Here is a 27,642-nt window from a genome sequence, read left to right on the forward strand (position 1 = left end):
TTCATTAAAATCTGAGCAACCGTTCGTAAGTTAAAAATACTTCATTTTTTCTATTTTTTTCCGAATTAACATGCCCCCAACTCCCCCCAGATGGTCAAATCGGGAAACGACTATTTCTAATTTAATCTGATCCGATCCCTGATACGCCTGCCAGATGTCATCGTCCTAGCTTAGCTGGAAGTGCCTAAAGTAGCAAACCCGGGACCAACCGACAGACCGACAGAATTTGCGATTGCTATGTCACTTGGTTAATACCAAGTGCCATAAAAAGATGGCATTTTTGATCCTGAAACTCCAGTAAAGCTTAGAGAACAGCTAAAGGCATAAGAATAAAACTTTCAAAGGTGGAGAGGTGGGATGCTTATATGAAAGCAGTTTACTGCTTAGGTTTGAAATTAATACTATTAGGTTAAAGCAAAATTGACTTAGGAAAATTTCTCTCGCTATCAAGAAAGATCAAACACTCAGTCAAATTACTGATTAAATGTGAAATTATTGTTTCACCTTGAAAAGCGTTCTAACTGCGCAAAAAATCTTATGAAGTTTCAAACCGTTGTTTTTGCATAACGTTTTACACCTTCTCAACATGTTCTATTTGACTGCATCATAGGAGATAATGATTCCAAGAGACTGGGGAATTACTGCCATCAATTAAAGATCCCCTTAACTTTTGATGCTCTCATCAATTGCTCCCTGTCACATGAATTAGAAGCTATTATTTATAGGTTGATGATATCAATCCTGAAAAGACGCCATTATTACTAGCAGCACGTTCCTTGTTATCAACCGGCAGATTTTTTTTTAGGAATATTGCCAGAAGCTTTCAATAATCAGTGAAGTTATTCCTGTAATGTCTAAGAGGTGAATGGACATCCTACCGATCCATAGACCTCATAAACTTAAGAAGAAGAAGTTTTAAGATTTCTTGGCTACTGTGCATTTAATTTAGTTTCTGAGAGGATTCTTTAAATTGTTCTGTTTTGCTTATTGTCTTAAAAATAAAAACAGGGGTTTGATAACTGTTATGCTAATTATATCGTCAAAATGTGAGGTCTTGACCCAAATTTTTTTGATCCTTGAATTCAGCTTGTTATGATACCCGTATATGAGATTAGCCCAAAAAGCCACGAAAGTTAAACCACTGTTAAGTAGTGATCTTCATTTTTGGCAAAAAAAAGCTAGCCAAACAATTGTAAACAATTAGACTGATTTGTAAATGGGCAAACTCCAACCCTTTCACCCCTCCGGGGAGGTGGACTTTCTTTCCTATTCTTCTTAACTGAATGTCTCAAATAACCTCTTCTAGTATATTATATCATATAAAAATAAGAGAATTATGTTAATATAGTATTCACTTACAATCAGAATACTAATAATGGAAGCGTTCTGTAATTGCATTACTCTATTCTTTGCGCTAGATCTTACTTTATTTTGGTACTATAAAAGAACCGTTCATTATATAAAAATAAAAAAGAGACAAAACCATAAGCTTAAAAAATAAACTTAAAGATATCAAATAAGCTTAAAAAATAACTATTACTATTCTTGAATAAGCTGCAAATAAAATTTTTCCTCACTAGCGACGATTTTTTAAACATATTGTTTTAGTTACTATGGAAATTGTTTAGTTATTTTAGTTACAAAGGTTCGTCGTTTACTTGTTAGCAGCTACTGCTATAATCATGATGAAATTCTGCGACAAGTTTTCTGTTAAAACTTTCACCAAATAGATAAGATATTTATTCAGCTCATTTGATAATACATTTGAATATAATTAACTTAAACAGACCAAGGTTTTTGAAGGAAGTAAAAAGCGTAGTGAAAACACAAAGCTAACGAAAATTATAGCTTTTTACATTATGCAATGTATTTCTACAAAATTGGCTCAAATATGCTGACTCGTAATATTTCCCTTCGTTAAATGACTTCTGTAAAACTAGACTTTTATCGATTGCTGGAGTTTTTTGAGTTTCTTGCGTCTGTAGGCTACTTAGGAACTAGACTGTAAGAGAACAATCATCTTTTTCTTTAACTGTTTCGGTAATATTGCACTCGTTATTCTATATTTGGTTTCAGAAAATTAATATTTTATAGTAAAATTTCTGGTAGGCAGTTCAGGTCATTACAGCTAATCTTATTTCAAATTCAACTTCAAATCAAAATAATAGAATTAATTGGTCTTTAGACTCTTAATTTATAGAGATATATACACTATAAATGCGGATTGTAAAAACTATATAGAGATGTATTGCTAAGGCTTATTATCAGGCTTTTTCATCTAACTAATTTCCAAATAATTAATTTCCATATAAACTATTTTTATTACGAAATAAATTTCACTTTAAAATTTGAAAACGTTCAAGACCCCAAAAACAGTTTGACAAATACCTACACACTGCAGTAAGATAAAACAACAGTTTTATCTTACGATTAAGCCCCTTTGTCCTATTTCGTCCCAATAAAATCATATCTGATACATTTCACCCTGTAAAAACCAAATGCTTGAGATGTACCTTGAATATAAGAACATTTGGGTTCCAATTCCTGGGTGTTGTATTCATATTTATATGGTGCTGCAGTACTAGGTGAATTAAGCAAAGGAACGTCTTCACATTTGACAAAAAGATAGTTTGGAATATCAAAGGGCTTCTCACTGTCACCTGATAAAGCATCTTCAACTTCTAAAACACAACTTAAATTAACCAGAGGTAGTAAACAGTCGACAATAAAGCTTACTAAACGAATCTTACACAAATAGAGTAAGAAAAACAATCAATTGAGGTTTTCGTTAACCAGCTGAATTCAGTTAATTTTATCCCTCTCCTACGCGTCTTATAACTAGATAATTAAAAGAAAATTCCGCAAAACAAGTTTTTCAAAGAAAAGTGAAGAGCTTTATTAAGCCAAAATTAACAGAAATAAAATCAAATAATCTTCCAAGCTAAAAACTACCATAAATCACCATCAACAAATAAATGAAACCCAAAATGAACGGAGATTACAATAAATAATCAAGCCAAACCAAAAACGAGCAAAAATTAACATGAGTAGGGCTGCATGCAAAAAGCCATCGTGCAAAAAGTGGGGCGGCATAATAGCAATGCTACTTGGCAGTTTTCATGGTGTAGTGAGATTTGTTGGCAGATTTTGTCAGAATATATCAGTGCTTTCACTATCCCCGAATTTTTGAGGATATCCAGAAAAATCTGCTTTCTAGAAAAAGAGTCGGTTCCCCAAAAATCCCCTTTCATTCAGGATTGCCACCCCTAGTGATTTATCACTAGTTACTATCCTACCCTAGTAACTATCATTTTCATTTAACTTGACAATTTTTTTTCATTACTTTCCTAAGCTTTCGTCTCAATTATTTAGTACATATAAAAAACTAGACAAGATTATTGAATTACTATCCTTTCTTCATATACTAGTAAAAGCATAATGTTTATAAGGTTATACCATTTCATCAAAAATTATCTTGTGACTCCTGCTAAAGAATTTCATTTGAACACAATTACTTTCAATTAATTAAATTTAATTTTTCAAAATTTAATCTTTCAATTTTAATTAAAATTTATTAATTTTGAGCATCGATGCAAAGAGGGGTTACTTTGGACAGCTGGACTGTGAGTTGTTGTTTTTTTTTTTTTTTCTCTCTCTCTTTTGCTATTTTGTTTAATTTTCACAAGGTCTGAAAAAATAAGAGTTAGATTGAATTATTTTAAACTGAAAGATGGATATTTTATATGACAATCGTAAAATCAAAGCGTGGTACCTATGCAGAGAGGAGGGAGATTTCGTGATTAATGTGCAGATAATTTCATTATCGAGCTATAAATTAAAAGAACATACCACTTGGGACCTTTTTTTATGCTCTTTCAAAATATAACCGCCATTTTACTAAGAAATTTAATGGACCCTCTATGATGATACCTTTTTCTCTTATTTTCTGCAATTTAAATTTAATCAGATACTCTTTTACTCTAGATTGTGGGCCTAATATGTCACTCTTAAATACATAATAATTGAATGCGTGATAGATTAAAGGAACTGATATTTTGTAAGGAATCTTAAACATTTCGCTCCATTTGGTATGCAGAAATTTGGTATTTTCCTTTTTTCTTGAGAATTTTACTGGCATATAACGTTTTATATTAAAATGTATCCCCTCCTCCTCCCCTCACCATTACTTTTTCGGTGCCCTCTCCCCTCCAATATTTTTGGCGGGCGTTCATGCATGATTGAGTGGTTATTACATGATTCTACCGTCTAGGAAAGGTGTTTAGTAAGCGAATGAAATTTTATAGGATAGATATTCAGCTCAAATTAGGGCATTGGAAATTTCTTTAAATACCTAGGCTTACCTTCAAAACTTCTAATGTTTGAGCAATTACTAACCCTGTATGAAAGCTAATCATGAGATAAAACAACATAATTTAAAAAAATGAGGTAGAAGTGAATTTGCAAATCAACATTTTTCCAAATCCTTTTACAGTAATAATTGTAGCTTCTCTAAGGTTCCCATCAAAGACCTTTTTTTTCTCTCACAGACCATCGAGTTTCAATCTAACAATTAAATTTACAACTTGTCTAACTACTTCTTTTCTCCTTTTAGTAAGACATACATCCAGCTTCAAAGCACCCCCCCCCCCTCCCAGGTATGAAGGTATCTTGCCAGTACAGCACAGTCAAACACATATTGCCATAAAACACCGTGACCAGCCTGTCAGATTAAAAGGAGAACAATCAATCGCTTGTACTTTCACCAAATGTCTAGTCACTTATTCTGGTAGCATAACTAGTTCAAATGTACCTTCCAGTTCAGCAGTTAAGCCCTGATTATCTGTGCTTGACTTGCTTCCTGATTAAGAAAATGAATCAACTGAAAACATAGACAATCATGTCAACCAAACAGTCAGTAGGTCTTTAAGCGCCACAGAGCCTACCAGTGTGAAGCCTGTAGTTATCTCTAACCCTTCTACACCAGCCCATCCCCCAATACGACCCAGAACCGATGGCACCAGTTTTGCAGTGACCATAGAGTCAATCAGCTAGCAAGTATGATAAAACTCTTCCGCAAAAGCCTCAGAACGAAGGAAAATCATCATCAAACTTAGTATTAGAAAATATCAAAACTAGTCCTTATGACGAATCTAAAGCTTTGGCGATATTGACACATTGTGACAAAACGACGACAGAACTTACAGACTCTTTCAGACGAGCAGTTTCAGTTTATATTTTTTGGCGTAAAGACTGAACTTTGGACACAGTGTTTAATCTGCACCAACAACAATCCAATCGCTTACAATGTTTTACTTGGAACTTACTTTACCGACTCAAATCAACCTAAGGAGTTCCAAAATCTCAAAACGAAAAAGGTCTAGCATCTGGAGTCATCAGCTCACTAGCAAAGCTTGAGCGACGAAGCAGCCACAAAGTTCTAAATATATCAGCTTATGTGTAGAAACCATAGAACGGGATTGATCTGTGGTCTAAATGATTATCGACAGCTTAAGATGGGTCATGTTTTTCATTTCCAATAAGAAGGAAATATAACTGGTGATGGATTTAAAGGCATGAAAGATCTATCGGTGAGGTGAACCAGAGTCATATTTTTGTTGCAAGTCTTATTCCCAACTTTGACTCTCAGCTACAAATATGCCTTGGTGAAAATAACCCCATACTATACATCCACCGCGATTTGCTATTATCACAAACAAAATGGTGCCTAATAGGCAAAAGTTCCTGACTGATGGTATTATTTTTTTCCTTCTTGGACTTGTCAGTGAGCTTACAGGTTTAGACTTCACACACGCTCTGCTTAAAGATTTGAAGCATCAATCTCTCACAGTTGAAGATATCAAGCAGCAGCATGTTGGTGCTACAATGGATAGACAATATTTTACGCTTCATGTACCCACTCTTTTTTACACTTACTGGTATCCGCAATTATCCCTGGTAAAAATTTAACTGGGATCCAGCACATCACTTTCAATTGGCCAAAGCAGATGCCAGAAACTTGTCACAGAGGGTTTCAGGTGTTAGTGACTTCAAATCCACCAGTAACAAAAAGATGGGTTATGGAAAAAGTTGCGGGGATTAGTTTTCGGGGGATTAGTTTACGGGGATAGCGGGGGTTTATTTCGGGGATTAGATGAAGACAAAACTAATATTGCAGCTTCATAGTGCGTCACATGAGGGATGTGTTTAGAAAATGAATGGCATCGAGAGGAGGGCTAACTTTCCTCTAGTCTCTTTTTACTCTTAAAAAGGGAACTAGGGCTTTGATTTAGTTCAATATCTTCCTATATATTCCTTGAAAGCTTCAGCTTACTAATCTTAGTTTAATCTTAATCTCAGCTTAGTCTAGCCTAAATAATCTAAATCTTAACAGAGTAGCAATACTTGCAGTAGAATTAGCAGCAGTATGTGCATAGCATCTTTGGTTTCTACAATATCCCTTTCAACACACATTTAAAGTTTAAACTTGAATACCATCAACCTATGCCTGAAGCATTTCTGATATGTCCTCTTGACAACCAGTGTGGATATAGTGTAATTCAACTTAACTCCACACACTAAATATTTCCCAAATTTTTTGCCTTAACATGCTTAGTTTTAGTAGCAGCAGCAGTAGTAACATCAATAGAATCAATAGTAGTAGCATTAACCTCAGTGGCAGCAAGATTAGAACTAATAATGATAGTAGACGCAGAATAAGTGGAAGCAGTAGAATTAGGATGCAAATAATTTCTTTTGTCGAGTTCGAAATCCTCCGCAACAATCCCTGTTGATTTCAACCAAAATTATTCTTAAAAGAAATAGTAATTTCTTGCTAATGATTTTTTTTGGCGCTTGGTATTAACCAAGTGACATATAGTAATCACAAATTCTGTTGGTCTGTCTGCCTGATGGTCCTGGTTTTGCTAGTTTAGGCACTTCTAGAAAAGCTAGGATAATGAAATTTGGCAGGTATATCAGGAACCAGACCGAATGAAATTAGAAATGATCGTTTCCCCGACTCAACCATCTGGGGGCAGAGGGGGGGGGGGAGTGGGGGGACAGTTAATTTGGCAAAATTAGAAAAAAGAGGTATTTTTAACTTACGAATGGGTAATCGGATCTTAATCAAATTTAATCTTTAGAAGGATATCGTGTCTCAGAGCTCTTATTTTAAATCCCGAATGGATCCGGTGACACTGGGGGGATTTGGAGGGAGAAACCTAAAATCTTGGAAAACGCTTAGAGTGGAGGTATCGGGATGAAACTTGGTGGAAAAACTAAACACAAGTCCTAGATACGTGATTGACATAACCGTAACGGATCCGCTCTCTTTGGAGGAGTTGGGGGAAGGTTAATTCTGAAAATTAGAAAAATGAGGTATTTTTAACTTCCAAAGAAGTGATCGGATCTTAATGAAATTTCATATTTAGAAAGGGGGGTAATTCAGAAAAATGAGGTATTTGTAACCTTACGAACGGGTAATCAGATCTTAATGAAATTTAATATTCAGAAGGATCTAATGCTTCAGAGCTCTCATTTTACATCCTGACCAGATCCGGTGACATTGGGGAGAGTTTGAGGGGGAAACCGGAAATCTTGGAAAACGTGAAAATTGAGGTATTTTCATCTTACAAATGAGTGATCAGATCTTAATGAAACTTAATACATAGAAATATCTTATGTCTCAGATGCTCGATTTTCAATTCGAATCGGATCCGGGGACATAGGGGTTGGAGAGGGAAAACAGAAATCTTGGAAAACACTTAGAGTGGAGAGATCGGCATGAAACTTGATGGGAAGAATAAGCACAAGTTCTAGATACATGATTCACATAATTGGAAGGGATCCACTCTCTTTGGGGGTGTTGGGAGGGGGGAATTCGGAAAAATTAGAAAAATTGAGGTATTTTTAACTTAAGAACGGGAGATCAAATCTTAATGAAATTTGATATTTAGAAGGAACCCATGTCTCAGAGCTTTTATTTGAAATCCCAACCTGATCTGGTGAAATTGGGGGGAGTCAGGGGTGGAAAACGGAAATCTTGGAAAACACTTAAAGTGGGGAGATCAGGATGAAACTTCCGAGGTAGAATAAGCAAATGTCATAGATATGTTATTAACATAACCGGACTGGAGCCGCTCTCTTTGGGGGAGTTAGAGGGGGGTCCAGTGCTTTGGCGAGTTTGGTGCTTCTGGATGTGCTAGGACGATAAAAATTGGTAGACCTGTCAGGGACCTGCACAAATTGACTTGATAAAGTTATTTTCCCCGATTCAACCATCTGGGGGCTGAAAGCTCTTGTTTTAAATCCCGATCGGCATTAAGGCTCTGATTTTCCTTTTAAATGAATATATTGATTCTTAGAATTTTGCTAAAGCTCATGCCATATGAGCTCTTGGCTCTTCTGACTCCATCACGAGTGCCATATAAGCTCTTGTTATTTTTGAAAAAGTTCCCGATTTGATATGTTACCCATGGCTTTTTAACAGCAAATATAAATTGCATGCTGTGAACTAGCATTTGTAGAAAGTAAGTTCATATAGATGTAAGCAAATAGCCTTATTTTTATTCCATAATCATGGGGAAGGAAGACAAAGGTAAAAGTAATCTAATGGAAGCTGAATTATCAGAACCCATGATGGACTCCTACAAGTAATTCCGATATCAAATACGGAATATACTATTAAAATCTCGGATATAGTCCCTGTGGATATTGAGACACATAAGCATAATTTGCATTACACTGAAAGAAAATCAAAATAATATGCTGGACACTCTTATGGTTAGTTCTACATCCCAAACAACAAGTCCTTTTGTATTCAATTTGGAACACCAAACTGTTCCTACAATATGACTGTTAAGCATTTTGACAACCTAACTACAGACAGCATGTTGGTTATCAGTTCAGCTTTCTCCCGCAAAATTCCTTGAAAATTTTACTTTAATACCCTTAGGCATAGTTGCACAGTAGTAGTAGACCTACAAGTATTGCTACCAGTAGTATTAATAGCAATAGCAGTAGTACTAACGTATTGCCTTTTGGTTAGTTGAACAATCCTCTCATTAAGTCCTAGAAGTCTCAACTTAATACAATTAGCCATTGCTATGACAATCTGTCCTGATCTGTCCTTTTAATACTTTGTATGTGTATATTCTTCTTGAGATTTTCCTCTCAATGCTCTTAGCCTTAGAAGTAGTAGCAAGACAATTAGTAGTTGTAATAGTAGTAGTAGTAAATGTAGAAGTTATAGTAGCATGCATATATTGTTTTTTGGTCAGATGATCTTCCCTTTTAAGCATTCATCTTTTGATTTAGCTAAAATTTCCCTCAATATTAAAAATGGAGAAGTGTGGTAGTAACAGTAGTGGTGGTAGCTATAATAGTAGTGGTAGCATGCTAATATTGCCCTTTTGATTTTCTCTTCTATCATTTCTTGAAATTTCCAAATTAATATAGTTCATCATTCATGAGTTATACTGTTTTGACAATCTGTATATGCTCAATGTATTTTGCTTTAGTCCAACACCCCCCTCAACGGTTTCTGAAAGGCTCACCTAAATGGCCTTCATCTTTTGGAAGCTTAAATTCAAATACGCATACATTTCTCAATCATAAATACCCATATGTAAACAATGAGTGAATTACCTAACTTACAACCTTAAACCTTTGTTGTGAGGAGGCAGATTTCCCCTAAGATATTATTACTGGATCTTTCAATAATGCTGAACAAAAACTCTTTTAAAATTTTCATTAAACATGTTTGGGGAGTGATAGGCTTGAGTGAGAGGGGGAGGTGTGGCCCTCTATTCACTTTTGATTCTTAAAAGAATCCCTTGAAATTTTGACACCCATCCAGCCCCACCTGAACTTTATACAACCATCTGTTCCATAAAAACCATATATACCCCAAGGGCCATATGCATGATGCCTCTGGGCTCTGGGGGGCTGTGTCCACCCTCAAGGCATAAATATATTCCTCTTTGGACTACTATGAACTAAATGGCTATCTGACAATTTTGATAGATTCTTTTAGGGAAAAGACTTAAAACACCTGCCCCCAGATTCTGGAGCTTGTGTCAACCCTTGAAGGCCTTTTTATATTATATTTAGATCATATTTTGAACAAATAGTAATCTCAAAATAACTATTGGATGCATTTGAGAAAAATAGGATACGAAGGGTGGGAGGCTGGTTGCCCTACAGACACTTTAACTCTTAAAAAAGCCATTAAAGCTTTGGACTTGCAATCAAATGAGCCCCCACTGAAGTTAATGCACCTACCCTTTCAACAAAAACCTTTTATGCCACTGGGGCATAACTTACAAACCCTTGCTCTAAAGGCTCAGGAGGGGGGGGGGGGTTGTCATCCTCAAAGAAATAATTAATAAACCTTCTAACCACACTGAACAAAATGGCTATGTCAAAATTTTCATTGAATGTGTTCAGGGTACTGACGGGTATGAGGGCAGAGGGGGCTGGTTGCCCTCCAATCACTTTTGATTATTGAGAAGGCACTGGAACTTTCAATTTCTGATGAAATAAGATGTCTTCAATGCTGCTATGACAACTCCTTCTATATGCAGTGCCTAGGTAAAAAAAAACAACATTGTACCCACACATGTGGGCAAAATGTGTCCACATTTAACAATATAACTTACCATTTTTAATGCAAGAATCCTCAGAAACCACGATATGTTCAGCCATTTTTGGTAGTTGTGGCAAATCCACAAAAGAACCTGGAATGGAATTAATGCAAATTAAAAGAGGTAAGATACTATCATCCACACTTGAACATGGCACTAAGATTTTAATCAGGAGAGTAGAAGCAATAGTCCCTAAAAATACAAAATCTGTAATGGTTAATAATGGCTTTTAACCATTGAAAAGCAAATTTTATCTTAATACAGGTGAGAGCACAGGTTCAACTCCTTCAGCTGTCAAAAGCATCAGAAATCTGACTTTTTTTGATGTAACTGTATTTAAGAACTAGTTTTGGATTGTAAGTTAGAATAAACTTTCATGCTAAAAAAGAAAAATACAGCTGTTAGCTTATTATGTTAATAAATTTTCTAGGCCAAAAACAGTTGGGTTGGAAAATTTGGTTTAACTCTATAAATGAAAGATTTATTCATGGTTTAATGCTTAAAACCCAAATAGCCAATCCCAAATTATATTTCTTATGTGTCTTGTAGTACAGAATTCTTCTTTCAACCCACTACCCATAAACAACCATCATACATACCCATTTGTTTCAATGAGTACATGTGATGCTTTAAAAAACAATTTGTTTCAACAAACACAAAATACATGGAAAATATAATTTGTGCTACATGTTATTACTTTAAGATTCTGCAACGATTTTAAATTAAGTTTAATATTAACAGCTTTAATGTTCTTTTCAGATACATTGTGATTCTTTCCAAAGAGCACTAAACCCCCTCTAATTTTTTCATTGAGCCTTTGGCTAGGGTAAGACACCTGGTACTCAGACACTGTCTAATCTCAGTCAAGATCTTTGATTTCAATATAGTATGTCCAAAAACTAGACATGAAGACCTTAATCTTGGCCATGGGTAAGTCAATCACTCTTTAACACTCAATTTACTATATTACTCTATTATACCATCTAGAAACTCAATTTTTCACAGTCAGAATTTTCTATCTTTTCTGAACAAGTAGGTTATCAATTTAAATAGTTTTGCCATGTAGAGTGCAGCAAATTTTAAATTTACATACTGTTAACAACACCTGAAACCCTCTATGACAAGTTTCTGGCATATCCTTTGGCCAATTGAAAGTGATGTGCTGGATCCAAGTTAAATTTTTACCAGGGATCATTGCAGATACCAGTAAGTGTCAAAAGATGAATGGGCACACGAAGCATAAAATATTGTCTATCCATTGTATCACCAACATGCTAATATTAATGCTAATATTATTTAATATGTTCATGCTAATATTTTAATCGTATAAACATTATGCTTTTACTAGCATACTAAGAAAGGTCAGTAATTCAATAATCTTATCCAGTTTTTGATATGTAGTAAATAATTGAGACAAAAACTTAGGAAAGTAATGAAAAAAAATGTCAAGTTAAATGAAAGTGATAGTTGATAGGGGTGGATAGTAACTAGTGATAAATCACTAGGGGTGGCAACCCTGAATGAAATGGGAATTTTGGGGATCTGACTTTTTTTCTAGAAAACAGAGATTTTTTCGGACATCCTCAGAAATTCAGGGAGAGTCAAAGCACTGATAATTTCAGACAGAATCTGCCAACAAATTTTACTACACCATGAAAACTGCCAAGTAGCATTGCTATTATGCCACCCCACTTTTTGCAAGATGGCTTTTTACATGCAGGCCTAGTCATGTTAATTTTTGCTTGTTTTTAGTTTGGGTTGGTTATTTATTGTAATCTCTGTTCATTTTGGATTTCATTTATTTATTGATGGTGATTAATGGTAGTTTTTAGCTTGGAAGATTATTTTATTTTATTTCTGTTAATTTTTGTTTTAATCAAACTCTTTACTTTTTTTGAAAAACTTGTTTTCTTGATTTTTTTTTTTTTTATCTAGTTATAAGACGCATAGATGAGGGATAAAGTTAACTGAATTCAGCTCGAAACGATAAGTCATTTAACCTTATTTTTGGACTATAATTAAGCTTACGAAACAAATAATTGAAGAAAAAACGGGTTTAATTTTTTTAAATAAAGCAGTGACAACAAAATAAAATAAAACTACACTTTAACTAACAAAAAATAAAAATACTCCGAATATTTCGGCCCCACCTCCGGGAGCCTTTCTCAACGGGAAAAAAAAAAACAAAAAGGGAGAAAATTACAACAATTTAAGACTATTTTTAAGACATTTTAAAAAATGCCACGACACAATTTAAGACTATTTTTAAGACATTTTAAAAAATGCCACGACATAATTTAAGACTATTTTTAAGACATTTTAAAAAATGCCACGACATGAATTTAAGACTATTTTTAAGACATTTTAAAAAATGCCACGACATTACAAATTACAAATTGTTGTAATTTTCTCCCTTTTTGTTTTTTTTTTTTTTCCGTTGAGAAAGGCTCCCGGAGGTGGGGCCGAAATATTCGGAGTATTTTTATTTTTTGTTAGTTAAAGTGTAGTTTTTATTTTATTTTGTTGTCACTGCTTTATTTAAAAAAATTAAACCCGTTTTTTCTTCAATTATTTGTTTCGTAAATGGAAAAGCAGTGTGGTCTAAGAAATTATTTAAATTAAGCTTAGAGTGTTGAGAATTGGAGTTGGGCATTTTTATTGAATTATGTGAATTATGTCTGATGCAGACAGCAATAGCATGCGATTGGTGGGTGATAGGAAACTGGTTTACTCGCCCATGCTAAATTTCATAGTATAATTACGAATCTGGAATAGATGAGGAAGTGATAATTAAGTGCCGTTGATTTTTTTGACGGATCAGTCATTTCTTCTGCTAAGGTGGAATTTTGGAACACAGTTAACAATGATATCCAGCCACCAAAGCGTATTGGTGCTAAGGCAGCGTCAAATAACGTTAAGAATATTCTCGATCTGCTACGTAAGTGTGATAATGACGATTTGGATATTCCTTGCTACGTCATTCGTGTACCTACTGAAGTCCCCTGTATACCAGCGGTAGCATACTCTAGATTAGCTGCAAAAGTAAATAGCTGTGAACAGATGTTAAAAACTATGTCTTCTAAAATGGTGTCCTACAAAACCAATTTCCCATCCCTTTCATCTTGCAACAATGAAAATCATGCCACAGTGATTATCTCCAAGGTTTCTCCTGATCTGAGCAATCCTACAAAACACAGACAAGCTCTGGAACAAGTTTGCGGTCATGAATCAATTCTGTTGCTTAAACCTGTTGGTGACAAGATGATTGTGTCCATTGATAAAACCGCTGCCCCAGAGTTCTGTGTCTAGGCCCAGTCTGTCCTACCCTCCTCAATTGTGAAAATGAAATCCAAAAAGTACTATGGTTTAGTTAAAGGCATTAAAAGTGATTTTGAACTCGCTAGTTTAAGAAGATCTCTGGGATCACTGATGCTACTCGTCTTGGCAACTCGAATTCCGTGAAGCTCTGTTTTACGGATGCCAGGTCACTCGTCCATGCTTTTAAAGATGGTATTTGGATTGAGTATGAATCAATTTGAGTTTTTGTTTTTCATAATCTTCCACAATACTGTAACAAGTGCCGTTCACCCAACCACCTACAGGTGATTTGCAAAAGTTCTTTCCCAAAATGCTCTTGATGTGCTGGTCCTCACAAGGCACCACGTGATTCGCCGTGTCAAATGCAGCCCAAATGCGCTAACTGTGATGGATCCCATGTTTCTTATAGCCTACAATGTCCTATTCTACGTGATATTGTTAACAGAGGAAAGAAAACCCCAAACCTTAAATGAAGGAATTGGACTATACAAGTACTGTACAAGATTTTACGTTTCTCACGAATTTATCACTGTGCAATAATGTTGTTTTTAACTATTACGATGACCAAAATAATCTGTCTACCAACACCTTAAATAGCCCTGTGAAAAATGTGAAACCTAAGCTAATGGAAGAGACCAAACTTAATGTAATTTGCTTTAACATCAGAAGCATACGGGATAAGTGGGCTAATTTTAAAGATTTAATTTTAACAAATGGTTACTGCCCTTTTGACGTAATTGGAATAACAGAGACGTGGCTTTCAGAAATTGATGATACTAATGAATTTTCCCTCACTGGCTTTCAAGCTATTCATATTGAAAGACAATTAACCAAGTCCTCTGGCGGTATTTCTCTTTACATTGGATCAAGTCTAAAGTTCACCAGACTATTAGACTGTGAATTCTTGTTCTCGCAACCTATGCATTTATTCAATAATTGTCGACATAAGTGTAGACGAGAATTCTTTTATTTTTTCGTTATTTTATAAACCACCCTCATTTCCAACACCTTTCTTTTGTAATCTGTTCGATGATTTTTCTAGTTTTATTAATTTACCACAAAAGAAGGCAATAATTTTGGGGGACTTCAATTGTAATTTATTAAATGTTATCAATAATAATGATTGTGATACCTTCTTTGAAACATTTACCTCAAGTGGTCTTCTTCCCACAATACTTTTTCCTACTAGAGTTTATCCTATGAGGTCTACTGCTACTTTAATTGATAACATTTTTGTATCAACTTCCCTGGGAAACCACCTGTCCTCCAAAATAATATTATCTGACCTGTCAGATCACTTTACAATCTATCTTTCCTTACCCTCCCTATCAGCTACTAAACACCATAGAACTAATACCCCTACGTCTAATAGAATATATAATACTATGAATATGAACCGGTTCATGGATTGTTTGAAATCCTTTTGACTGGTCCCAAGATTTTGGATTGTCAGGATGTTAATTCAGCCACAAGTAATTATACACAGGGATTGAGTGATCTTTTCAGTTCAACCTTTCCAGTTCATAAATCAAACTGAAAAACTACCCATATACGCCCCTGGATGTCCAATAGCCTGATAATCACTTCATACTGAAAAAATGCCCTATTTAAGTTAGCTTGCAAAACCAGTAGCGTTATTGACCTGACTAATTATAAAAAATACAAAAACGTATATACCAAACTCATCCGGGAAGCAAAGAAAAATTATTACTATTCAAAAATCTCTCACTGTAAAAAGAACTTGCAAAAAATTTGGTCTACAATAAATGAAATTCTTAAAAAAAAAAGGAATTCAAGATCTGTACCTATAAACATTAGGGACATAATGGCAGATAAATTGACCCAATTTCAGTACCGAATGCTTTTAATAATCATTTCACTAATATTCTGAATGCTAACTCCTGTTCCTTCTCACAGTCAGTACACCCTAGCAAGAATCCCAGATCCATGTTTTTCTCTCCAACTGATTGCAAAGAGGTGCTTCAAGTTAACAAATCTCTCTCCAATAGTAGTACACCTAACTTCTTTGGGATAAGTAATAAGATTCTTAGGACTGTATCTTTTTATATTTGTGAACCCATTGTGCACATAGCAAACCTGTCTATGACCAATGGAGTCTTCCCAGAAATATTTAAACCAGCAATTGTTATCCCAATTCATAAAAAAGGCAATCCATCTGAGATAAGCAATTATCATCCAATCTCACTTCTCCCAGTTATATCTAAAGTGCTCGAGAGAATTATATTCCGACGTCTTATTCCCTTTGTATTTGGGAATCATTCATCAGATTCCTTGATTTGTACATATGGCTTCATCAATATGGCTTCTGTGCCAAATTTTCAACTGATCATGCACTTATAGATGCCACACAGTTTATATATTCCCAACTTGACCTTAAAAATACTGTATTGGGCTTATTTCTGGATTTTTCAAAGGAATTTGACATGGTTGATCACAGTGTTTTATTAAGTAAACTCAATAGCCTAGGGATTTGCAGAATTCCTTTCTCATGGTTTGGCTCTTATCTCTCTGGTAGAGTACAGAGTGTGAGTCTGGGCAGGGTGACTTCACATCCCCTACCTGTCCAGAGGGGCGTCCCACAGGGCTCTGTTCTTGGTCCAATACTTTTTCTCCTTTATATTAATGATTTGGTTATGGATCTGGGTCCATAAGTGCACCCAGTACTTTTTGCTGACAATAGCAACTTTTTCATCACCGGTCCTAATTTACCCTCCATCATCACCTCTACTCAAACCCTTCTGAATAGAGTACAGGAGTGGTGTCTCGTTAACTGCATGACTATTAACAGCAAGAAAAGTCAGGTGGTATTATTTTGAACCCCTTACAAAAAAAATTAAGCTCAGCCAGAACTTGGCCTAAAACATTCTACCAATCTCCTTCCATAGGTCAAAGTTGCCAAGTTTCTTGTGTGTCCACATAGACTCCTGCCTCTCATTTGTAACACATGTGTCCTATATCAGAGCCATAATTTTGCGACAGGTAAGTATGATTAATTGTGTGAATTATTTTCTCCCTCCCAATATCCTTGTCACCCTTTATTATTCTTTTATTTACCCATATATCTCATACTGCGGATCTGTATGGGGCAATACTTATCCTTCAGTTACCAATAAATTAAAATCTGCTCAAAACTGTGCCGTCAAAGCAGTTTTTTGGTTGCCATGCCTATATCCCACCAAGGACTTGTACTCCAATTTTGGTATTATCCCTTTTGAACAAATCATCAAAAAATTTAATCTATCCCTTGCATACTCTGCTTACCATAAAAATCTTCCTCCCCACTTATTATCTTATTTTAATAGTAACAATTCTGAAGACCACAGTCTCCATTCATCCAACTGTTCCTTCATTGTCCCCAAGTGTATCTCTAGTTCCACCCAGTGATCCCCAATTTATAAATCTATACTTCAATGGAATTTAATACCCTCCAGTGCTGAGCTATCCACAAGTTTTCGGATGCTACATAACAATGTACTAAAATCTTGATATTATATTTCTCTAAATGTTTATTCAATTTGCTTTAATTACCCATGTTTTCTTTTTTCTTTTTTTTTCTCTTCTTCATTTTCAATTTTTTGTTGTTGTTTTGGTCCTTAACAAGTTTGCTTCTAGGATCTTTATTATTATTGTTGTGATGTGTTTTTTTTTTAATAATAATAATAATAGTAATAATAATGAAAACCCCAATTGATTGGCATTTTTATTACTTATAATTTTTAAGATTTGTTTAGTGAGCTTTATTGTTGAATGTTTACTATGTCTGTTTAATTTAAGCTGTGTTTTAGAAGTTGAAGATGCATTGTAGAATTGTAAGATAAAACTGTTGTTTATCTTACTGCAGTGTGTAGGTATTTGTCAAATCATTTTTGGGGTCTTATATTTACAAACGTTTTCAAATTTTCAAGTGAAATTTGTTTCATAATAAAAACGGTTTTTACAAAAACTAATTAGCTGGAAATGGCTGATAATAAGACTTAACAATACATCTTCATATAGTTTTTACAATCTGCATTTATAGTGTATATATCTCTCTAAATTAAGAGTCTATAAATTAATTAATTCTATTATTTGATTTGAAGTTGAATTTGAAATAAGTTGAAAATTAGCTTTTATGACCTGAACTGCCTACCAGAAATTTATTATAGAATATTAATTTTTTCAAACACCAGAAACAAGAAGAACAACAGCGAATTTCTCAAGAAAGTGGAAAACAACTTAGAATAAAAATCTCAGCCTTATGTCCAAGGGCTGTCCTCAGCAATACAAAAATATAGAACAAGAAACAATTTACAACAGGATAAAATCAGCAAAACTAAAATGAAAAGTTTTTCAAAACAGACCCAGCATCCTTACCTCAGCAAAGTTCAAACAGGACTGATAAATAAATTGTGATGAAATGGGGCAATCCATTGATATGAAAGAGAATGATTTAAAAACACGTTTTTAATGCCAGCCTTGTTTTTTAGCTGCTGATCTTGTAGGTCTATTAGTGACAAGTTCTGTGTTAATATCTATTGGTTTTTTATAAAATTTCGTGAGGTCACTTTTATTTAAATTTGTGCATAGAGCATTTAGTGAATATTCTCCCAAGTCCCTATTTAAGGAAATATTATTATTAGTCTTAAGTCTGATTTCAATTGCTTCTCAAACTACTTGCTTTATGCCTGGGTCATTGCTAATAATGGCTGATTCTTCAAAAAGTATTTTGTGGCTAGGATTTTCAAAAATATGGCTACTTAAAGCATAATCAAAGGAAACAGAAGTAATATTAGAATTCAGAGCTTTGGTGATATCATCCTTATGTTGTTGTAGGCGTTTCTTTAAATTCTGGTGGGTTCTCCCTATGTAGAATTGGCCATAGCCATGCAGTATTCAATAGAAACCTCTTTGGTGAGCAACTGGAGTTTTGTCTCTACCAGAATTTAGGAGATTTATGATTTTCAAATTATTGGTAAATACAACTTACAGATTATTTTGTGTATATACTTTTTTAAGATTCCTAGTGATTTTTGGGATATATAGGAGGTAAATTATGTTTTGGGGCTAATTGGGATTCTCACATGGTAAATTATCATTGATTTTATGGGAGTGTCTTTTCAGTCTATGGTAAATTGTATTATTAATAAATAAAAGAGGATACCCATTTCCAAAAAGGATGTCCCTAATAAAGTCTAGTTCAGCTGTGATGTAGGAATCAATTCCTACATACGGAATTTCTACAAAATAAGTTTTACAGAATTCATTTAATGAAGGGAAATATTATGAGTCAGTATATTTGAGCCAGTTTTGCAGAAATACATTGCATAATCTAAAAAGCTAAAATTTTGGTTATCTTTGTGTTTTCGCTTCACTTTTTATTTCCATGAAAAACTGTGGTCTGTTTAAATTAGTTTTATTCAAATGGATAGATTTGAATAAATCTATCCATCACTCCACAGTCAGAGAGAGGACAAACTTTTGCTCAGTATGTGCTGTCTCAACTTGGAACAGTCTTTCCAATGACTGTCACTAGTGAATCCATTAATTCTTTCAAAAAATGCAGTTGATTTGGAGTGGAGTAACATGGAATGGAAGTACCAGTGGGACACCACACTCCATCACACCCACTAATTATGTCACCTAATCAATTCAACATTGAGATGTTCTACAGGAGGATGAAGGACAAATTTTTGTAGCTAAAATAACTAAAAAATTCCCATAGTAACTAGAAAAATTTCATTTGCAGCTTGTTCAAGAATAGTAATAATAATTTTTTAAGCTTATTTGATATCTAGTGGTTATATGTCTGCCTCTTTTTTTATATAATGAACTGTTCTTTGTTAGTGCCAAAATAAAGTAAGATATAGCACAAAGAATAGGGCAATGCAGTTACAGAATGCTTCCATTATTAGTATTTTGATTGTAAGTGAATACTATAGTAACATAATTCTCTTATTTTTATATGGTATAACAGATAGAAGAGGTCACTTGAGACATTCAGTTAAGAAGAATAGGAATGAAGATCCACCTCCCCAGAGAGGGGGAGGGTTGGAGTTCACCCATGTATAAATCAGTCTAATTGTTTGAGTAGCTTGTTTAGCCAAAAATGAAGATCAATAGGCAATGCTGGTTGAATTGTCATGGCTTTTTGCACTGATTTCATTAACAGCTGTACATAACAAAATAAATTCAAGGATCAAATTAATTTGGGTTAAAACCTCACATTTCAAAGATATAATTAGTATAACAGTTATCAAACCTTTCTTTTTATTTTTAAGACTATAAACACAGAACAATTGTAGGAATTCTCTCAGAAACTAAATTAAATGCACAGTAACAAAGAAATTTTAAAATGTTATGCAAGAACAACTGTTTGAAATTTTATAAGATTTTTTTGCATGATTAGAATGCTTTTCAAAGTGGAATAATAATTTCAAATTGAATCAGTAATTTGATATATGAGATTACTTATGAGTATGATGAGGCTACTCATCTTGCATTATATTGATTTTTTAAAGGTTTAATATGCTGGTATATATTTAAGAAATTTTTATTTTAAATTTTATTTCCAGAGCAATAATGATTATTCAGGTTGGCAAATCTAGCTTTCATTTGAAGAGTATGCTACTTTGCAGGGAAGACACAAATGAATCTCAGACTTCCAATTGTTTTCAAAAACAATGAAATTTATTAGGCTAGTGGGTGAACAAAACCCAGCCATTTGATTTTGATATATTTATTTATTAATAAATTTCAAATTAGTCTGGGGACTAAACTGCATACTTTAATTGCATTATTGTAGTCTTATTTTGATTCTAGGCTATATAAAATTCTGGAACAATATGTTTAACACAGGTATCAGCTATTTTCCCAAGTCCAAAAATGCCAGCCATTGGCAGCAGTTATTTGAGTGCCATGGACCAATTCTATTCTCTTTGCAAATTCCTCCTAAATCAAATGCAGGTAAAATTTTAGTTAATTGACTTCTTGCTATCTTAAAAAGGGTTTAGGTTAGGAAAATGAAGCTTTCAGGGATGAATCTACAGACTAAAGTATGTCCTGGAAAGATATTTTGAAGCAACTTCCACTACTCCTTCTCCCTCTAGAGGGCCTGACCTTTGATGACCTTTAAAAATATATGTGTTAGAAAAGTGAAACCTTGCAAAATAGATCTTCTGCTAAATTGAAGTATAACTAAATTGTTTTCAGCTCCATAACTTTGCTCAATTCAGTTTTATAAGGTCTTAAAATATGCAAATACATTTCCTAAATTTTGAAAAATAAAAACATTGATATGGCTCAAAATTCTACTCAAATAATAGGAATTGCATTTTCAGAGCTAATGGCAGAGAAAAAGCAACTAGTAACTGAAAATTCAGGTAAAATGTTGTTTTGTCAAAATTTCAATTGGTATAGACCTGTCATGTAGGCAAATTTCATGGCCCTCTAGACAGAGAGGGATTGGAGGTGGGTACTTTAAAATACCTTCCTTGGACATACTTTAGCATGTAGACCTATCTGTGAAAGTTTCATTTTCCTAACCTAAATGCTTTCCGAGATAGCAAGAAGTCAATTAACTAGAACTTTATCCAAATGCATGCTAAATTTGGATTCAGGATGCAATTCTGATTGTGGTCATATATTTAATTCTTAGCTAGGCCTACCTGAATAGTCTGTTAATATAAACCTTGAAAAAATTGGATGATATGCTTACTTTAAAATTTACAGCACCTATAAGGAATTGCATTCCCTTTTCTTTTTTTATTTTTATTTATTTTTTAATCAGCTTAAGTCAATCATTACAAACTTTCATTTAATAGGCTAGCCTAAGGCAATATGAGACCATAAGAGGTGAAGGGAGCAGAGGGTTAATTGTCCAAAATGCAAAGAGAGAAAAGTGAAAATAAAAATGTCTCTCTTTTTGTTCTGGTAGGCCTATGTCATCTACTAAAGAGAAGCTATTCCCAGACCTTTACCTATTTTGCCAAATTAGGGAGGGAAGGAGGAAAAAATAAAGGAAAGATTATATTTGAATAGCTAATTTAATGAAGACAAATTGCTCTTTAATAGGCCTAATTCATGTTTTCTTCTAGGTTAGGTCAATCCTTATGCAAAGATTAATCAAAGCTATTTTTAAAGCCTAACCTCTACAAAACTATAAAATCATAATGACTAAATTAGGCCTACCTGTTAAAGGAAAAGACTATTAGTTCAAACTCTCAATTAAGCAAGCTTATCAATGTATTTGGTCATTGCCAAACATGAAACAAAAAAACAGCCGCAGCTTTTGAAAAATACGTTCATCCATTGTTGCCGACGAATTCGTAGAAAAAGTACCGCAAAATGCCCTAAAATTGTACTATTGATGCCAAAATTGTACCATCTATTGTCTATTCTATTGCGTGTTGCGCTACGTGCAAGACGCAAAAAGTTTACGCTACGCACAACACGCAGACGATCGGAAAAGAAAATTACAATAAAGAGAACAATGTATCAGATATCTTCTTTCCAAGATATTTGAGAGATCTCTTTTTCCCTGTGGAGACCAATTTGGCAGAACTCCGGTAAATACCAGAATTTCTATTCAATAAGATTTTCCCAAAATTGGGGCGAGATCAGTATTAAAATGTTTGCCTCTTGCCATCGACTCTCTTATAAAGCTGAGAATTCTTTCTCCAACAGTAAGAGTAATTATTATAGTGTTGCTAGATTTCTATGTGATATAAGCCACAAATCCTTTACCTAATGCTTAGCTATCAAGCTAAGATAATGGTAAATCGCTCATCTGTAATATTCCTAAGCGTCAACGTTAACAATTGTATTTACTATCTCCATCTTGACCAAGTGGAATTTGGGCATTTTTTTTTTCAGCTGAGCCAAGCAGATCTTTCAATTGGGGCGAAGGAGGAAATAAGACTTCGCTGTCAATGCTTTCCTAAAACTGCTTCGAGGTCGGTATTAAAACGTTTATCTCTTGCCATTGAGTTTACACAGAGAGGAAAACTTGACGGGAATCCTGTCTCGGAAACAGGATTTATGTTTACACACAGAGGGAAAAGTGGGAAAAGATTCTTTTCCCACAAAACATCATTTTACCATAATTTTCAGTTACTAGTTCCTTTTTCGCTGCCTTTAGTTTTGAAAATGCAATTCCTGTTATTTGAGTAGAATTTGGAGCCGTATCAATGTTTTTTTTTTTTTCAAAATTTAGGAAGTGTATTTGCATATCTTTAAAACCTTATAAAATGGAATTGAGCAAAGTTATGAAGCTGAAAACAATTTTGTTGTACTTCAATTAAGCAGAAGATCTATTTCGCAAGGTTTCACTTTTATAACACACACATTTTTAAAGGTCAGGGCCCTCTAGAGGGAGAAGGAGTGGATGTAGTTGCTTCAAAATACCTTCCCAAGACATACTTTAGTCTGTAGATTCATCCCTGAAAGTTTCATTTTCTTAATCTAAACCATTTCTGAGATAGGAAGAAGTCAATTAACTAGAATTTTACCAATAGAACTATAGGGCATACTTTAGCCTGTAGACCATCCCCAAAAGTTCCAATTTCCTAACCTGGTTCATTCAGCTGTTCTGAAATCTCAGCCCAAAGCAAGTCTTTTAGCTTTGTTTTCTTGTAGTCTTGGTGAGCAGTGTCATAAATACCAGGCTTGTCCTGCACCAAACAGATTAAATGAGTAATTTTGGGATGATTCTTTACTGACATGTTATTTGTTTGTCGGCCAAAATCAACAAAACTCTAAATATTCTCGTTCTTCTTGCCTACACATCAAGCAGAATTGGTCAAAAACGGTCTCGGTGAAAGGAATCCTTGCTGGTCGCTAGACTTTTTTTCTACCCGGATTCACGAACGGAATCCTTTCAAGTGGACCGGAATTCCTTTGTCCGCGACGGGAATACTCGTCCCTGTAAACGCGCTATGACTCTCTTATAATACTGAGAATTCTCTCTCCAATAGAATTTTTATTTCAGACCAAAATTTGCAGAGATACCTCTTAGGGCTGTTCCACTTGCTGAATTAAATGATACTGATAATCAGTGGAGATGACTCCTTGAAGTGGACTGGAATGAATGTTGTGGTGAGGAACTAAAATAAAGTTAAAATCAAGTTGCTGTAATTGGAGATAAAGCCAAGACAGATAATGTGAGTGAGAATTAAATGTGGCATAAGCCTTTTTAAGGATAGTTTCAAAATGATGTCATATCACTTGTTGATAGATGAGCCTATTTCATATCCATCCTTTCATACAACCATCATAAGGCAGAATTAAGATATAGAGTTGTATGGAGAGTACACAAAACAGACAGTTGCACTAACAAAATTAAAATCAAAATTTAAATTAAAATCAAGTTACTGGCATCGAGCCATGGCTAATTAGAGAAAAAGCTAATACAGGTAATCAGAGTGAGAGGCAAATCTGCCATGAGCTTTTTTATAGGATTGTGTGAAAATGATTTCATTTCGCTTGTTGATAGATAAGTCTATCATCAATCCGTCCAAGACTGTTCTGAGTTCTGGGCCCAGGTGTTTCAGTTTCATCACCCTATTATTCATTTATTTATAACTCATTTACATCAAAAGATAAATAGTGGAAAAAACACAAACAAAAATCAACAGTAACATTACACACACACACAAAAAAAAAATAAATCACCAAAGACAATTAAACAACAATAACATTAAATAAATAAAACTAATGAAACCAACGAATTAAACCATGATGAAGCGACAAACGCTGATACGCTGCTTCCAAACTCTTTTTGTGTCAGCCTTTCAGCTTTTCAGTAATATTCGAAAGTTGAAACTTATTTATTATTTTTCTATTCCTATACCAAAAAGGAAGATCGAGAAGATATTTACGAAAACGGAAATAGGCCACCCGAATGTCGCTAAAATCCTTAATCCTAAGCAAGCCAAAGCATGGTTAGCATGCTGGCAATCGATGCCAGACCGAAAACCAAGCTCGTTCTTCCCAAAATTTGCATTCAAAATGATTAAAGGAAGAAAAATATATTCAAAGATTTTGCTAAGATCACAAGTAACCGGGATCGGCCAGTAAGAAGGACAGTCCAATGGACTCTTACCTCGCTTAAAAACGGAAACAACAGTTCCGCACAAAAAGCTATCAGGAGCAAGAGAACAACAAATACAAATTTAGAAAAGCAACAGTAAATGGAAAAACAAAGACTGTTAATTTACTTTAAGATGATAAGCACTAATTCCGTCAACATCAACGGAGCTTGATTTCAATTTCTTAACAGATGCAATTAAAGCACCAACAGAAACGGGAAGAACTTGTGCCTGAGTCAAGGAAAACGGGAGAACCAAATCAAGCAACTTTGAGTAGAATGTGTGCACTGCATAATTCAATTTGGAAAATATAACTGAATAGTGGTCAGACCACACAGTTGGCAAAACAGGGCAATTAAGATTTGCTGAGTTATTTAATTTGAATGAATTAATCACTTTGTCCCATTCATTCTTGTTGAAAAAAACGGAATATGGTTAAATGATAGCCTTTATACAGCCAAATAAATTTAATCAAAAGTTAATGCTTTTAAAATGCCCGCTGCTGTAAATAAATAAAATTCATATACTTTTGAAAAGATAAGCAATCGTCTTGGATCTTTAATATCGATGCTTCAACGTCACAAGGTAATATTTTCTTCCGTAAACAAATGTTTGAAAAAGGTAAACTTTTAACAAGTGTAGAAATTTCGCATGGAATGCATATTTACTATTACTATAGGTTCTATAGATTTGCTTCACTATGAATTTGATATTGGTATAACATAGTGGGTCATAGCGTTTTATTTAGGCAAGGGATTGCCCTCCCCCCCGCTGCATAAAGTTTAGTTTTAGTTGGAAACTGCGTTAAAAATGGTTCCAATTATGATACATGGTTTTATATGCTTATTTTTAAATATTAGTTGTTTGCATGAAAATTAAATTTACTCATTATCTTAGGAGAACGTTTTCATACAGCATCTCATGTTTTTGAGGATTACATGGTTTTCGGCTGTAGCAATATGTTTCGAAATTTTTAAACTGAAAGTGCCACAAAATGTGGCTGCATTTTCAAATAAGGCAGAATATGAGAGTTTAAACAGCATAGGACACAACTATAAAATTAGAACTAACTGTAAGTCAAACTGTGTATGAAAATTGAATAATTAATCACATTTGATTTTGAGAATCAGTGAATCATCTGATTTACGAAGAATACCCAATTTTACATCTCTGCTGGTAGCCTACTGAGTATTTTGGTTTGTGTTTTTTTTATAAGGCATGAGTTTCCTTCTTCTTCTGATTTGGGTAACCCCTTTCCAAGACGGTCAAAAGTAGCTTGTTTAGTATTTTGTATTGTTTTTTTTTATCTACTTAGCTTTTATAGCACCTTCCATAAAATTATATTGAGGCAGTTTAGAAGTAAACTTACCTCCACAGTCAGAATTGCACCCTGAATCCAAATTTAACATGTGTTTGTGTCAGAAATGAACTTCACCCCTCCTCACTTCTGATTTGCAAACATATACCTTAGCTGGTATGCCTATAAAGTAAAGTTCATTTCCAATGCAAATAATGTTAAATTTGGATTTAAGAACAATTCTGGCTATAGAGGTAGTGTTACGGGGTGGTTTTGTTAAATAATCTTTGAGTTTATTTTAAAGGGGGTTTTGCGTGGAGTTGCTTGGGACTTTTCTAAGTCTTAATAGCTTGATGTGGATATGGGAGCTAAATTATTAATAAAATAAAAAGGCTTCGTATATAATCCCCGGTAACCTGGGAGACAGAAACATCTCAGTGTTGTTTGAGGTCTCCTGAAACAAATATAGATTCCCTTGGGACCGTACCTGAAAGCTAGAGGAACTGTACCTGATGCCCTAATACATAGACAAAAGATGATTAAATACAATAAGGTTTATTTACTTACAATATACAACTATTGACAAAACAGCTTCAATGACTTATTGCATGAAAAGGTGAACATGAGCAAAATTCATCTTGACAATTCAAATCCTTCCTTAAGACTAACTCTTTGCCCTTGCGTTGGGCTCATATATCCAACGCGCACACTTGCCGGACAGGCTTGGTGACCTGCGGAAGTTGACCTCCACTACTATTGGTAATATTTAATCATGTGACTAGTCTGGCATCCAAAAGCTATTCTTATGGCAAGGATTTCTCTTTTGGTTTTGAGAAAAACCCATAGGTCAGAATAACTGGTTACTTTGTTGAGTAACATTTTTTTTATCTAAATGCACGTAGTCTAATTGCGTTGGACTATGCAGACTGTTGAAAAACTCAGGGGTCAGAATAACTGGTTACTTGACTTGTTAAGTAACCTTTCACTTATCTAAATGCACGTAGTTTTAACTGCGTAGGATTATGCAGACTTGTTAAATTTAGCGACTGTTAAATTCTAAATGATTTTATTCAAACCTTTTTCAAATTGAAATTTACTGAAGGGGTGTGACTGAGAAATTTAGTCCTGAATTTAAGAGTTCCTAGAAGAGTATGGATGAGAGATTTGGTCCTACATTTGAGGATTCCTAAGGGGATGTGAATGAGGGATTTGGTCCTGAATTTTATAGAGGGGAGGGGGCTGGTCTATATGTTACATATCCCCTTTCCCGTTATAGATTGATGTCCCCATCAATCAGTCT

At 34.3% G+C, this 27,642-nt stretch overlaps 2 protein-coding genes across 3 annotated transcripts in view; one reads left to right on the plus strand and one right to left on the minus strand.

Annotated features, from left to right (window-relative positions):
• LOC136029389 (zinc finger protein 813-like) overlaps nt 1-22,274 on the minus strand; it is a 31,751-nt gene extending 9,477 nt beyond the window's left edge. The window contains exons 1-3 of one of the 2 annotated variants that reach the window (XM_065707723.1): nt 22,149-22,274; nt 10,659-10,736; nt 2,514-2,681 (exon numbers count right to left, since the gene is read on the minus strand). In XM_065707723.1, coding sequence (XP_065563795.1) covers nt 2,514-2,681; nt 10,659-10,704 — 214 coding nt within the window. In that variant the 5' untranslated portion in view covers nt 10,705-10,736; nt 22,149-22,274. The remainder of the gene's footprint in view (nt 1-2,513; nt 2,682-10,658; nt 10,737-22,148) is intronic. The other variant, XM_065707724.1, reaches the window with a different exon arrangement.
• Nucleotides 22,275-26,016: 3,742 nt separating this feature from the next.
• LOC136029390 (vesicle-associated membrane protein 7-like) overlaps nt 26,017-27,642 on the plus strand; it is a 52,961-nt gene continuing 51,335 nt past the window's right edge. Inside the window, exon 1 of the mRNA XM_065707725.1 lies at nt 26,017-26,117. The gene's annotated coding sequence lies outside the window, so the exon portion shown is untranslated. The remainder of the gene's footprint in view (nt 26,118-27,642) is intronic.

Source organism: Artemia franciscana, chromosome 7, assembly GCF_032884065.1.
Source record: "Artemia franciscana chromosome 7, ASM3288406v1, whole genome shotgun sequence".
In the NCBI taxonomy this organism is placed as follows: domain Eukaryota; kingdom Metazoa; phylum Arthropoda; class Branchiopoda; order Anostraca; family Artemiidae; genus Artemia; species Artemia franciscana.